General features: G+C 46.8%; 1 protein-coding gene across 1 annotated transcript in view; it reads right to left on the bottom strand.

Moving 5' to 3' along the window:
* LHFPL2 (LHFPL tetraspan subfamily member 2) overlaps positions 1-16,147 on the bottom strand; it is a 418,004-nt gene that overhangs the window by 81,308 nt on the left and 320,549 nt on the right. The window contains exon 6 of the mRNA XM_085632259.1: positions 7,623-8,337. Within this exon, the coding sequence (XP_085488385.1) occupies positions 7,623-8,055 (433 nt within the window). The 5' untranslated portion in view covers positions 8,056-8,337. The remainder of the gene's footprint in view (positions 1-7,622; positions 8,338-16,147) is intronic.

Here is a 16,147-nt window from a genome sequence, read left to right as displayed (position 1 = left end):
ATAAAAATTGTTGTGACTCGTGTAACATTGCAAGGGTACCCCTGCACTTCTTGTTCAACATTATGGTCGGAGCTGGTCATTCTTTAGGTAAACACTTTTCTCAGGACACTGAAAATCTCACAATCCATACAATTGTGTGTGCTTATTTGGGGATTGATTTTAAATTCAGGCTACTTGTGTTCACAGTTTAACTAAGTTAGGCTGGAGAACGATTGAAGTCCAATGATGTCAAGGGCGGAAGAATGGTCTGTCAAGAGAAAAGCGATTCAAGAGGGGTAGAAAGGGCAGAGAGCGGTATGAAGTGATGTGTAAAAATAATTAGTATTAATAATCAACTGATTGCACTGTCAAAGATCTAAAGTGATAAATAGAATGTCGTTTGAAATGACAAATTTACCGCAGATGCTACAGTTATACAACTAAGTCAGCTGCACATGGCTATGGCCTGTAGTTTAAAAAACACATTCAGTTGATGCTTAGTCTGTGATATTTGTGGCACAATGGAGAGAAGTCAGAGAGCACGGGCTGTGAACTATTAAAACTTCAAAACAAACCCTCTTAATCAGGTCCCAACAGTGACCTGGAACGCGCGGCATCATGAACAAACATGCTTCAAACAACATTAATTATCCAGGTTTTCGAAAAGTTCACATAGCCCCTCGCCTCGTGAAAAAGAAAACAACTCTTTAAATGTTTCAAAATTAAATACTTTGATCTTGTTTTAATCTATGGTGTCCGAGGGTGCGACTAGAACGGTTTACATTTCAATATCAAAAGTCTGAGCTAGTGATTTCTAACAGACCTAATGCACCAAAAAGTAAGAAAAATCACTCATATCTAATTTTTACACCATCTTTTCAACTTTCTGAAATGTAACTGAGTGACCATAAATAATATAACTTCTTAGATCTGCATCAACTTCATTTTATTTGCATTCTTGATGCAGAATGACATATTGGGGGGAGCTATCCTGGTTCTCACCAGGGCACACCCTTAACTTGGTGTGCAGACTATGAAAATGCACCGGTTTACAGAAAAATGCACTGCCCCCAGCATAAGTGATAACTTTGACACTTCATGCCTGCGCTGGACAGAGCGCATCAGTGAAAGACAGAGTCATGATCCTCTCTTTCAGCGGGAGCAGATTTGGCCTCATTTTTAGGTTTAGTCTGCTGGCAGCGCATGCACCTTCACTGTGAGGAGTATTGCTTACTATGTAGGGCTTGGAGCCCGCCCATTGCTTACGATTCGCTAGCATCTTTGTGACTCTTCTTTGCTGCCTCCTAACTGGTCAACACAGTCCAAGCATCACTTCCTATTCTTTCTGTGGAGCATGGACCAAGCACAGATTGATTCACCTTAATTATTATCTGCCCACAGCTCATGCTGTGACTGAGGTACCATTTCTTCTTCCCCTTACACCCCACCCTTGTCGGTGCGGTTCTTCCCCCTCCCACCCACACTTTCTCTGTGTTGCTTCTTTCCCGCCCATGCCCCCATCCCAACATCTGAGAGAGTTGTCAGAGCCACCTGATTTTCAACTCTTGAATAGCTTTTGTTTAAAACTCTGACAGCCTGTTCTGTTAACCTCTTCTTCAGACAACAAGGTGATTGCTTTTTCAATATTATTCTCTATCATGATTGAGTACTGAGCACGTCTGCGAACGCGGTTTGGAAAAGACTTTCAACATTTGTAGCTCAACAACACTGCCGCCTCCTTGCTCCATCTCCTTTATCCCCAACCGATACGATATATTTGTTACTTCCTCACCCACTACCCCCCTCCGCATCTAAAATGCATTTATTGTAAACAAACTAGTTCTCCCAGAACCGTTGCACATTCTAACAGCTCCTGCATCGGATCAAAGACTTCAGATGTTTACAAAGAAGGAAGGTCGAGATAATTGGTAACATATTGTATTATAATTGCATACATATAGCTCAAGGCTTTGAAGGACAATAAGGCAATTCAGTGGCAACTTGGGCAATTTTTGATACCGCACAATACTACTCTACTCCACGTCACTCCACGCCACACAATCCCACTCCACACCACACCACACAATGACACTCCACTTCATGCCACACAATGCCACTCCCTCCACACCACCCGACACACCACTTCATGCCACTCAATTTCACCCCAGGCACCTCAGTGCCAATCCACGCCACATAATGCCACTCAATTCCACTTCAACAAAGCCTACAGATCTCACTTAGGCGACACCTATGGACTTTGTTGAGGGTTGTCAAGAGGGGAGACATTCTGCTTCTGACAGATACAGCATGTGACTACACTGGTCTCTGGAGGGATGCACTGGGGTCCGATGGTGCTTAAAAGAGCCTTTTGGGAAAGGGGCATGGACTGGGAGCCACATGCTATCTGGCACAAAATCAGTGCATCTTATCTGGGGTTTTTATGATTTGCTCCTTCATTTGTAACATGGAATGAGCACAAGACAAACGGGTTTTCTGATTTGCATGGGGACAATCCCCATGCAAAGAAGGGAACATTCATTTGGTAACGCACAAGTGCATATTTTGCGCCAGTACAGTCTGCATTACAAAAGAGCTACAGAAGCACCTGCAGCCCTAACTGCAATACAACTATGCCCCAGAAAAACACAAAAGTAGGTGCAAATGGAACTGCTATCATCCTACTAACCACTGGTGGCATCCAGCTGTAATCCTATCTTTGCTAACCTTCTTTGACTTGTAGACTATAAAATGCGGCTACTTCACATGGGGGGGGGGGGGGGGGGGGAGAAGAGAGAAAGAACACTGCTCCGCCAATTGCAATGCCTCCATGGACGTTCTGGAGCCACACACTTTCCAAACATATAACACCCTCCAATAATGTCTTTGTGTTCCATTCACCCCAATGGGATGGCACTCTTAAATCCCTGACTTCACCTGCATTATTTGAGTCAACAGATTGACAGGCATGCGACAGTGAAGACACACAGGGTCCACTGCCCCAGTCGTCGTCATTGCCTTTTTTGACCCTGTGCATAAAAGACACGTAATAAATTATCTGTCTACTCAGTGACATTATTGAAACGACAAACCTTGACCCCAAACCATGTATATTCCTCACACTCAAACACATCCCACAAAGATCTCAAGGTAAGGTCACCTGCAACATTACGAGTGAAGGGGACACCCCAAAGTTGCAGCATGCCTGCCACCTATTGTGGGTGAAGGGTTTACGTTGTTTCCTTTTTTAACACAATTGAAAGAGTATCACAGGATCCAATTAGACCACCTTTGCTGCAACATAGCAATTCTGCACTTTCAGGGGTGGAAAGTCAGTATGTCTGTTGATACATATGGATAGGGAGGTCATACTGGCAGTATGTTACTAACCTTTTACTCCCTAGATTGTTATTTTTATGCGGACCTATGGCAACTTGCATCTAGTGAGACCACGTGTCGTACATTGCCAATTCATGTTGTGTCACCACGGTTCTATTCAGATTATGACAGTTGTCTCCAGGAGGAATGGAGGCTTGTTGATCTGTGGTAGCTGTAATGGAATGTGTGATCACGCAAAAGCAGTGAACTAAGCCAACATGGCTACCGGAGGTTTTCCCCATACGCTGAAGCATGGGGCGGCTGCTTTCAAGGCTGAGGGGGGGGGTGGGGGGGGCTACATACCCAGCCTTGTAGGCACACAGTGCACCGAACACCATTATTCTAGTAGAAGAGGGTGTCTTGTTTTCACATAACTCATCACAGCAGCCTCCTGCAGTTCTGAAGAGTGCAAGCAGAAGTACGTCATTACGCTTATCCACAGAGGGAATTGAGAGAGAAAAGCGTGGGGACACGCGGCTGCGTCAGGCCGTCGTCGAAGCGCGCGGACCAGATGCAGGCACTTGTGTGGCACCGAGAAGCAAACACTCCAACCTTGTGGGCCTGGAAAGAACACATCACCGCTCGCGCAGCTCCCGCCAGCCACTGTTGATGATGGCCGCTGCCATAGCAACGGCTTGGACGAGGTGACCTTTGGACTGCCGTATACATTGAATTAGAACAGGTACCGGGTTCTTATCTCATTTCTGCCACGTATTCCCTTCCATGACTGATGCACAGAGACTCCCCCAACACCAACCCAGCCACGGCTCAGCAAACACCCCACTAATTAAGCATGAACACTACGTACATTTACACTGGGATAAAAAACAGCTTCAAACTCCGAGGACACCCCTGCGCGTTAGCGGAAAACGAGGAACGCCGCCTCCAGGCAGCCTCTGAACTACACGTCATTCCAGGCTAGCTTGTTGCAGCATGTAGATACATTTCGATTAAGGAAGACAACTTATTTCTATGCATTTGCATCAGTAACTGAATGAGCGAAATTACTCCATACAAAAATTCCACGAACGTGGCGTTTCCGTGCCTATATTAACTAAAAAATTTGACACATTTCACATTCCATCATAAAATACACTCCCTCACAACCTCTGGAGGCAAAGTTGGTAAAAAACAGAAACCCAGAAATTTAGGTTTTCCATTCTTGGGCTACAGGTCAACCAGAGACACTGTGGTCCTCTCACATGGGACCCACCGGAGTTGAACCAACATAGGTCAGTGTAAAGTCTGTGAAAAGAGGAGCCGCCTACGCACCAGCACAAAGCACACTTCCAGTGCTCCAGACCACGTTGAGTCAAGTCAGCGCTCTCAAGCGGGCAGCACTTTCACACAGAGAGACCTTCAGCAGGGGAGGGACGATGAGCATAATCTGGTACATGTTCACAGCAAGGCAGCAGTGCACACCCACCCAAGGGTAAAGGAGGCTCCGCGCTTCATACACAGATGCACGTAGTCACTGTGCATGCCCGAGTGAAAGAACACACAGCGGAGGGTAGAGCGAGAGAGAGTGTGTGCTCATTTCACATTAAGCAGGTTATTGTACGAGGTGCAGTGTGTCCTACTCATACACACCCCACACAAATCGAACCAGATCAGGACGACGGGCGTTCTCTTACATCGCTCCTAAAGTGTGAAACAACTTCAAACTCCACATCAGAGCCCCCTGCTCTCTCCTTCAATTCCGCAAGAAGCTCAAGGCTTGGCTTTTCGATTAACCAACCTACCAGAGGTAGTGGCGTACACACACCTGCTCAGCACCAGGATACCCTCGCGGGTGATGGTGCATTTTACAAATACACAACATGGTGAGCTCGATGGGTGGGGCAGATCTGACCCTGGAAAGGAGCAGTATCTATCACAGTTCCAAGTCGTGAGTGATGTCACTTGTGAGATCAGTCACGTCCATGATTATTTTATCTGGTTTGTGTCACATTATGCGCCAGCTCATAAAAAGTGCAGGGGTTGGTCACTAGTGACTTGCAGTTTTTTTTGTTGTTGTTGTAGCTTTTAGATCATATAAGCCCCCTACAACTGAAGCTTTTTAAAGGGCATTCATAGGTTTTTATAGCGCACATTATTTGTTCTGTTTTCTAACATTAAAAAAGTTTGCCCGGCAATGTATGCAATCAGTTGGTTATGAACGCTTGCAAACATTTTATTAGATAACATATTTAAGATATCGGTTTTACTCTTTCTTCAGATGAATATTTACACACACAGATGTACAACCATGGCAAGGGTATCACCCAACACTATCGCAAAGAGCCCCTGTCCCTTTGCACCCATTAATGAATGGCCCATGTCTTGTCCTATCGTTGGTCCAGGGTCTCTCAATATCCCCCCTCTTCCATACACACATAGATGTCTTCCTCCCAACACCAACAGTGATAGTGTTCGACCTAAGGATCATTTACTAGCTGCCTCTCTCTTTAGGTTCCACACATTGCCCTTTTTAGTGCAGGATACAGACCCTTTCAGTGCAGTCTCACACTTACAGGTGCATGGTTTGGCACCTGTGGGTGTGAGACTCCCCCACCAGCATAGGACTTCTCTACCTTACAGCCATTATCCCTTTGGAAAAGTAAAATCTCCTTCCTGGCAGGTCTCCATACATTCTTCAGTGGGTCTGCCACCTTTAGCCCTGGGTCTGGTTACCTTTGGTGCATTACGTTACTGCCCTTTGGGAAACGATCTCAAGCCTCTCTAACACAAGGTCTATCCTACTCCATCCCTGTACGGTATTGTCCCTACACAGCACAGGTCCTACATCTTTTGAGCAATGCCTCTCCTAGGTGGACTTTTGCCTTTTTGGTGCAGAGGCTGGCACCCTTCAGCACCTGGCACTTGAACATGTTCTTTGCCCACCCAGGGCACCATGCAAGGCTATAAAGAAGCACTTGGTAGTCGTTGGGCAATAGATTTCAGCAGTGCACAGTGCTCTTCGAGTCTCCCAGCCCCCTCTTGTGAATCTGCCAAGGACTGTACTCTGGGTGACCCAAATCACCTCCAGGGCAACTTCTGGCTTCTGTGGATGGCTGTGAGTGCCACCTGCCCCTCTCCCAGGCTCCGCATAAAGATAACCTGCTACCCAAGCGTGCCCACCTCACAACTGGTGAAACGCTCCTGCTTCTATGCGCTTCCACTGTAGGCAGAGCTGCCCGTGGCAGACACCAGTACCCTAATTCATTGAGAAAAATGCTGATGTAAAAGTTGACAGATCCTGTACTAAAGAATTTAAAGTTTAGACTCAAGAAAAATACATGCTGCACCAAGATTGTACATCCAAAGGAAAAACACTGCAACTAACCAAAGAGGGAAGGGCGAAATCCCAAAAGGGCATAGATAAACCTGTTTAAGGTGCAAAATACACTGCTGCAATGATGGTTGTGCAAAGTGGTTGAAATCCTGGCATTGTATACTCCGCATTTCATCATTGTGGGAGAGATAGGCAAGAACATAGCTCGTCCCCTACCCTGATGATGGGTTTAGTACTATATGAAAAAAAAAATAGTGATAAACCTCCCCGTCCTTCAGAAATTCAGTTTCCTCTTATGAACATAATGCATTCTGGAAAAGCCAGCACCTCGCTTACCTGTGCATGATATGAAAAACAGCTGTGCCATTAATATTAGAGGGGAAAAGAAAAGTGTGAATCAATGTTAGGCTCACACGATTTTAAAGCTTGACACACACTAGCTAAAGGTCAAATCCGAACATCAACACATAAAATAAAACCTGGCTGGTGAACACATAATTTGCCTATTTTCTTTAACAAGACTCATCAGCATGCAGCACCTCTGTTTTCAAAGAAGTACAACAGGAAAAGAAAAAAAACACCACACAACAGTGATTTTAGAAGCACACTAGCTTACTGGAAACAGGCCCAGGTGGCTATGAAACAAGCAATAGAAGCAACCCCTTTCTCCCCACCCGATTGAAAACACCTTGCTACACCTGCATCAGACATGTCACATGGAGATGCATACTGTGGATGCCAGAAACCCCCACAAAATCAAGGTTTCATCCCTCATACTTACTTTGCATGAGTGGGATGCAAAATTGCAACACTGTGGACCTTTATGAACTTTTATGGGCCTCTGAAGACGAATTCTTCCAAAGGAAAACTTTACTCTAAGTGGGGGGGGGAAGATATTAGCCCAACTTAGGTGTCTACCAAACCTAAATTTCAGATGCCCTGGGAGAGGAACAGCAGATGTTTTTGAACTCCCCTCCCCCCCTTTCACACCTACCTGCAATGCCTTGTAGAAGCCCACATACATTGAAGATGCTCTTCTTCATGACGCTCTGTACGCACATGGTGAAGACCGACACGAAGGCTACGGCACAGAGAATGAAGATACCAATGGCCAAGAAGATAGCTGTGGCCTGCCAGAAGCCACTCGCAATCTCCCCGAAGGTCTCCGCATAGGGCCCACAGAGCATGTCTCTCCGTGCATACTGCACGCGCGACATCTTAAAGCAGCGGCCATAGATGCCAAGGGTCGGGCGGTATGGCTCCTCTGACTCGTCCCCAGTCCTGTTGTCCGTATCCTGGCCACCTACAGCCTTGGATTTTCCGATCAGCCAATCCGTGCTCATGAAGGCAATGAGTTCCGCAAAGGCAACCACAATGCTCAGAAGAGTCCACAGCATTGAGCGGCAAGTGACAATGACATGACACATGTTGGGAGACCAGTACTGGTATCCAATGCAGTTAAGTACAGAGATGAAGGGGAAAGTGCAAAATAAGAAGTAATCCTGCTCGTGAGATTTCAAGCCTGTATTCTCAAAGCACCAACTCAGCGGGCATGGTGGCCTCCATTCCTTCGCTGAGCTCGCCGTCTGCTTCTCCTTTGCCTGCCAGGACTGCAGTGTGAGTTTCTGCTTTAGCTCTCATAGTAGCGCATGACGTAAAAGTCTTGGGGGGAGTTTCCAGGGCCTGCCCACAAGCCTGACATCACACTCCTAGAGGGAGAAAAAAACAGGAGACATGTGAAATACTAGAAGCTGCAGGGCCCCACCCCTCCCTGTCACTGCTGGAACAAAACCCAGCTAAAATCAACATGTGAAAGTTCCAACGCGGGCCTGTCAAACACAGCTCGCCGTAGACTTCCCAGGCGAGCCTCCGGCCCGCCATTCACCTCCCGCTGCTCTGCCTGCACCCACCCACCCACGCCTGTCCACTCCTGCTGCAGATGGCCTGCCGAAGAGAACAGGTCCCGCCTAAAGGCAGCGCCAGGAAACACACCAGAGAAGAGGGCGACTGATACCGTCTGACAGCTCGCCTCCCAGGCTGTCCATGCACATTAAACAGGGTACAGTTCCCGGTACTGCGATACTGGAGTACCCGTAGAACATTAAAACAGCAGACCCCTGGCACTGCAGTGCAAGATGCACGCTATTATAGCACTTTTGATACCACAGGCAAGAGTACTTTAAAAAGCAAGAAGAGAGCGAGGCACATCAACTCCATTCTCACCACCACCTGACTTGGCATGGCACGGTTTATTACATTGTCATTTGTAAAGCACGCACAACCACTGTCATATCATCACAACGCTTTCTCCACCTGGCCGCCTGTCTGTGCTGAGCTCGGCAGGCTATCCATTGAAAGCAGGGAACCATCATTTGACGTGGGAGCTCATTTGTAGAGGTTTGCTTGTGTGTGGTTAATAGTTTGTTCAGTTTTGAAAGAGTGGGATAGTGGGAAACTAAAAAGTGAGTTAGATCTTAGAAGGCATTTTGTGGTGCTATGAGTGTGTAAGTGGGCCTCCCGTAGACTGCTTGTTTTTTCTCTAGACTCTGGTAGATTGTACATTGCAGAGCTTGAGGTTTGTGATTTCTATATGTGCATCGCAATCCAGGTTACTAGGTCTTATGATGTAATGTGGTTACCTTTATGTTACCTATATCTGTGTGTTTCTAGGGTGAATGCTGGTGTGATGCGTGATGGTACAGTTGAGTTAGCTGCGCTTTGTAACCACCTGACTCTGGAGCCATGAGCGCATAATAATAAAATAATATCCACATTTGTAAAGCGCGAACACTCACCCGTAAGGGTCTCTAGGCGCTGGGAGCCGTCGGGAAGATTAAGCAAGCTATTGCCCAGAGTCACATGGTGCTGGGCTAATCTGCCACCGGCGCCGGGGATCGAACCGTGATCCCCAGATTCCGGAGTCAGTCGCCCTGGCTGCGGCGCCACACCTCTTCCCTGGGTGTGAGATGGCTCTGTTTAGGGTATGCTGTAGGAGTACGACTGTTCGCGGGTGAGATTGCAATGATTATGTATAGTGGTGGTGTTGTGTGGTACAGCAAGATGTTGGAAGCCAGATGCACGTCCAGGTATGGTATACCCGAGGCGTGCCAGCAAGGATTCAGACGTGTGGCAAGCCTCGAGTTGGATGGTATGTGCATCCAGAAAAGTCTGCCACGGTTCCCTTGGGGATGTTACGCCAGTGTCGCAAATTTGTCAAGGGCTCCAATGTGCCGCCCTAGCCTGGGTGCTTGGAGCTGGGTTATTCCTGCATCAGGAACCCGACCAGCCTGCTGATAATGGAAGGATGGAGTGCACATGAACGGGCACACTGCAGAGACATCTGTGCAACACACAGGCTGAAGATTTGGAACAGGCGGTCACCTCTGAAAGGCTGGTAGAGTGTGGGAACAACAAGCCGGTCATGTTAGTTACTCTTCCCTAGCCCAGGTATTCCCTTGGGTAGAAGTAGTCACCTGACAAGCTCCGACACTCCACAGGCTAGCCGGCCTCTGGTGGTCAGTGGAGTAACTGGACTCTGTGGTGGGGATGAAAATCAAAGACCCAGCAGCAGACCAGGTGACTGCACCCGCTGTCTTACAGGTATTCGCCGAGCGCTTACTTGTGTGTGTTCGTGTGGGGGAAGATGGGGTGGCATCCATTCCGAATTTTAGTTTAGTAGCCTGATTGCAATAACTGTGGGCACGTCTAAAAATAATTAATTTCAACCCTCCCCTCTAACATCATAGACATCTGTAGGGCGGCGCCAACACAAGCCACCAAAAAACACAAAGCCGGCATCTGAAACAGACAGCAAGCGGGTGGTGAGCAAGTAGCCGCTACTGAACAAGTGATTACAAGAGCGGTACTGAGAGGTGCATCATCAGCAACCCCCGGGAACCCAGGCAGGGGTATTTCTAGGAATGAAGCACTGCGCGGAAATGTAAATCCGCACCTTTGTCTCCACTCGGAAGCAATTTAGTCAGAGAGCGACGGCAGAATGGACTCCTCCAATGACCTCATACTGTCCATTCACTCTGCTCCTTTCTGCACCCCCCTTCACTCACCAAGCCAACTAACAACCTCGCTTGTCTTCCTCACCAGACCACAGCGATTCTACAAACAATCCCAAACTTAAATAAAGTGAAGCCTACTAAGCCTGGTTTGAAAACTTTGAATCGTTTTGTCTCAGTCAAGAACAATAAAAAACGGCAATGAATGAATACACATGCTAATTCATTTTCAGGTACACAAACGCAAAGTTCTGCTAGATTTCCAATTACAGAGCACAACAATGCCTAGCCCGGAGATATCCGCCGAGCGCACGGGCGTACCCGCAAACTGCAGTACTTCCGGGTCACGGGGCACCTCTAGGAGCCGCTCTCCATGAGGCCCCATCTGGACGTGGAGCTCGGCTGCGGCTGGCCTGGAGCCCGCCACGAGGGGACCCTCAGAGGCGGCTCCATTTCACTCGGATGCCCTTCGCTGTGTTTACACGGTAACTGAGGCGGGAACGGGCTGACAGGCCCCGGGACCTTTGACAGGCGGCTAATACTGTAAGCACACAAACGCACGGTTGACCAGCCCGGCCTGTTTGCTCCACAAATCCCTTGAAAAGCTGAACATGTGCGCCATGAATCGTTTATACTAATAAGGTCCAATAGTGAATGCATGTTTGCGTTAGGTACACAGTGGAAATCATTCACACAAACTGCACGTGGAGCGACCAGCGGACAGAGTGTGGGAAAGTCTCGTTAGGAGAGCACCAGTGCCCCCCTGGCACGCGAGCACATCTGGCATCACTCTACACAGCACATGCTATCCTCGCACCGAGGTGGGTCCCAACACTCCGACAACTTCTTTTGCAGCAAGTTATTATTCGGATCCTGCAGTCAGTCTGGAAAGTCGACAGCATCCTTTCTTTAAGATCATTCACCATCGGTGGTCCTATCACCTTCCCGCTCAGTAGACGGAGGTCTCTCATAAGTCTTAGCAAAATTGTTCCTTTTATTTGAGAACTCTGGTTACGCTGCTCCTCAAGTACGAGATTTGTTAGCTGACTGCAGTCTCTTGTGGCCCAGTAGTCTGCCCCTGAAAATTCAAAGGGTATTTGCAAGGCACCCCAGGGGGACAGTGTGCCAGCCAGCAAGCTCTAGATCATGCAGTAATGTATGGACTTGCCTAGGAGATCGCTGGTGTAACCTGCAGATGGTGAAAGCAAAGTGTCTGAAATGGTAAACGAGGCTGTAAATAGGACACTACCTTCAGACTATGCTGACGTCACCCCAATTCCGGATTCAGGGGCACAAATTCACTTTTGTGCAGTGCTAAACTCTCACATAACTGTGAGACCACTGAGGCAAGGAGAGATAATGTCAGGAAATTAGAGTACACATCTGTACTCCTCATTCAAACAGCTACATCACCGCTTTTGCTGTAAAGCAGCAAGTTGGCCCTTTTAGTCGGCCTTAAAACCCATAGGGTATTAGCTGCCTTTTACGTAGGACATGGTCTTTCTTGTCAGATAAGGGGGAATGTGATCTCACTTCATCAGCAATCAGTAAAAGGAAGGAATAGCAGTGGTGCAACTCGAGGTGATGGTGCCCCATTGCAGAATGTGTTTGAGGACCCCGAGACTCCTATTTCTTACAGATCTTCATTGGCCTTAGCCTGAACGCTACCACCACCTCCCCCCCCTTCCACGCAGCAGAGATCTCCCCAACACCACTGAGCAGAAGGTAACGTGACTATTTAACACCACTCTCTGATATTCACAAGGAGTGCGTGACCGGATTACAAGGTGGCCCTAAGCTCACAATGGTAAGTCAATCTTATCTAAATGTTTTCCGTCCAAACGCTGCAAAGGATGAACAACTCCCAACAAAAGAGGAGGATCAACAACAACAGTGGTTAATTAACACAAGGCAAACACTACACGAAAGGCCTCCTTGGTCAAATGTCTAACACAAGATCACGTACAGATCTCGATTCTTCGGGTGCACCACGTGACTTCCTGCTCACATCACCTCACTGGGAACCTTGGCAGGCCGCATCCACTAGGCCAGTTTCAAATATCTCAGACGTCCCTCGTTTTTTACCTGTTCTTGACAGACTCAAGACTGGTTCTTTGATTATGTCAGCCAAAGGCACTAAATCTGTGGTAGCATAATGGATTACTATATGAAAGCCAATCACTGTGTGTGACGTTTCGGCGAACTTTTGTATGTGGCCCTAGTAAAATCATAGGAACAAAACTAAATGTATTTATTCAGTGAAAACATTTGGAATACCACAGCCAGCAGCTCTACACAAGTAAATGTTTTATAGAGGAGGCCAAATTGTTGACAGGACACCAAGCTAATGATAGGAAGGGCAGGAACTTGTACCCTCACAGAACAGATTCTGCAACCATATCGACTGCCCTTTCAGGGTAAAATACACAAATTGCAACGCCTGGGATCCAAGTAGGCGATAGAGGCACAACAGCGGCCATTCAAGGAGGAAGACTTTTCACGCAGGACGTTCTCCACAGCAGGAAGTTCAGCAGGAGAGGTTCAGCATGTGAAATGAAAGCTGGTTTTATGACTGCACTGGACTTTACGGGTGTGGCACAAAGGTGAGTCCAGATAGCTGGGCGTGGAGAGACGATGACATCTGTGACTGATGATCATTGCAAAAGCAGAACCATGCTGCCCTGGCACCAGAGTGATAACACACTGTTGGAGAGATATTCAATATCAGGTGCAAAGTTCACATTTTCTCTAGTGGGTGGGGAACTTTTGATAAGGTCAGAATTCAAAATACAAGTCAGCCTACTCGGCCTATAAAGGAAAACGAGTAGGATCCTCGAAGATGACCCAGACCCCAACATGGGAGGAGGATAAAGATAGTGCAAGAACTAAAGTATAAACATATTTCCAAAAGCCTTGAACAGATCTTACATCCCCAAACCAAGGGCAGTAACAGTGAACCACTCTAGATAAAGGTTTACGACACGCTTATTCCCACAGTCTTCTTGCCTTCTGTACAGCGCTTAGATGCCGGATGGCTGAAGAGCTGTGTGAATGTGATACTGATGATCCCAACTTCCAGCAAGCCGCCCTGCATCTAATCGGGTCACACCGAGCTGGGAGCGCTGGTGGCAGGTGCCTGGCAGCAGGTAGATGCAAGATAATTTCTGCAGGTCCACTATTAAAAATACTTGACTTAGGACATTAAAAAATAGAAGAAAAAAATTGAAAGTATGCCACAAAAAAAAAATCCCTGCTCAGTGACTTCATTATGCCTACTTCATACATAATATTAACCACTGTTGGCACAACCAATTAATGGCCAGTGAACCAAAGGCTCCACGCATACCCGGACAAGCCCTCCTAAATCGCCTGTATGCTTCATTCTCAATTCTGAAGTTATTTAATCACCTAGTTCCTAAACCAGTTACAGCGGAGCTGTGGGATACAGATAACTGGTAGTACCTGGAGCGAAAGTAGTTTTAAAGTGAATGTCTGCGTGCTGTTTTCCCTGGGTGGGAGCCGATCTCCCAATAGAATAGCTGGGTGTCAACAGCGTAGGCTGAAGTCAGCCTTCCTGTGAGCGGTTTACATTGGACATTACGGTCCTGCTCCGCAACGACACAAACTGTAGCCCAATAACGACACTTAGCGGAGTTGCCCACCTGGGCACAGTACAAATCTACTTTACAGGAACAGGTAGGGATAGGAAGGTTACCCGTCATCCTAGTTCTTCTGGGAAATCTCGATCGAAATCGTAAGGACTGTCTTACCTTTTGTAGGTGCTTACGACCATCAAATGAGCTCCCTAGCAGGAGGAATTCTCGGTTTAGCTGGCAAAAGCGAATTGGAGAGGTCAGAAACCGCTTGTTTTCCTAACAGTAATAGATGGGAAACACGGTGTAGCTGAATTTCTCAACCTATCCTGTTAAAATGTATATCGTGGCTACATCCATGAGCGAGATTGGGGATGCATTACTTTTTAAAATCACAAGCACAATTCTTCTATAATATTGGCAACAGCTCACATGAAAGGAACGGTCTACAACATTTCCTTCCTTAGTGTCACCCATAATCAATAACCCTGATTTCTTGCCAGGGCTCACAGACCCCAGATTCAAATCATGGAATGCCAGTAGCCTATTGAGGTTCTCCTCATCAGGTTGCACCACCGTGCTCACCACACAGACTACATCTTCAAGTTCACCATCCAAAGGGAGCATTTCAGGTTCTTCATCGAGGCATCACCTGATGGTACTTAGTCTTAATTTCCAGGTTTTCTGCTTACAATTGTGAACTCACGTTTCTGGCATCTAGTGAACCTATAGGTTCTTAGTATTATACTGCATCTCAACGTTGTCTCTATGAGAATGCAAAGTCTCTACATCTGCGTTCTCCACAAGCAGCTATTCACCGATTTCTCAGACAGCTCTCTCTTCCAGCTTGTCAGCTCTGCTTGAAGTTTTGGAGCAGAGGGGCCATCAGTGCAGGAGATGCAGTAGCAATAGAGGCAAAGCTTGTGAGAGACCCACTGTACTAAACTTATGGCTGTCTGTTACTAACCAAACAAGGAACAGAAAGCCCACTTTCCTGGCTTGTGTGAGGGCCCAAGTCATCCGTGTAACACCCACTGGTGAAGTGCTGCTCTGTGTTCCATTCTTGTTTGGTTCAAGTGACTCATGTCTACTTGATGCTCTTCTGCAGCTTCACTTTCATCTAGTACTAACTTACTTTATAGGCATGTAGAAAAGTTTCGGACCTGGCCCTTTTTGCAGGATTCTCCCCAAACGTTTGGCCTTCCTCCTGTATTTTTAAAAAAAAACCTTTTTTGGTTTGCTTTAGGACTCTGGGCACTTTACCACTGCTAACCAATGTTAAAGTGCATATGCTGTCTCCTCTAAAACATGGTATGATGGGTTCTCCATGATTGGCCTATTTGATTTACTAGTAAGTTCTAGTACAGTGCACCATGTGTACCCAGGGCCTGTAAATCAAATGCTACTAGTGGGCCTGCAGCACTAATTGTGTCACCCACATGAGTAGCCTTGCAAACATATCTCAGACCTGCATCTGCAGTGTCTGTGTGCAATTTTAAACTACAAAATGGGTGGTAGAGGCACTCCGAATTTGTTTCAGAAACAAAGTTTTACTCGTTTAACACTTCTTCTCAATGGCGTGCTGTGGAGTGGATTCCAACAGTCATGGATTCCTGACACTTCAAACCTTCAATGCTAGGACCAGTAGGGCCCTAGTCTCCACGCACAGTTGCGTTCAGGACAATGCCTTGAAATAATTCTCAAAAATGTAGTTCATACTTAATCCAGCATTTGTAGTGAATGAATTAAATCAATGTCTCAGTGATTAAAGCAATTTATTCATTGCAAAAATATTCGTTAGTTAAATCTTCATTCAATTCTTCATATAAATCCAAATTACGCTCTTACAAGAAGTTCACTTTTTGTGAATGCCCAATGCATTTCGAGCCAGCCGGCTCTTCATCAGGGGCTACGTA

This window comes from Triturus cristatus, chromosome 2_1 (assembly GCF_964204655.1).
Source record: "Triturus cristatus chromosome 2_1, aTriCri1.1, whole genome shotgun sequence".
NCBI lineage: Eukaryota > Metazoa > Chordata > Amphibia > Caudata > Salamandridae > Triturus > Triturus cristatus.
This window is presented reverse-complemented; position numbering and strand designations above follow the sequence as displayed.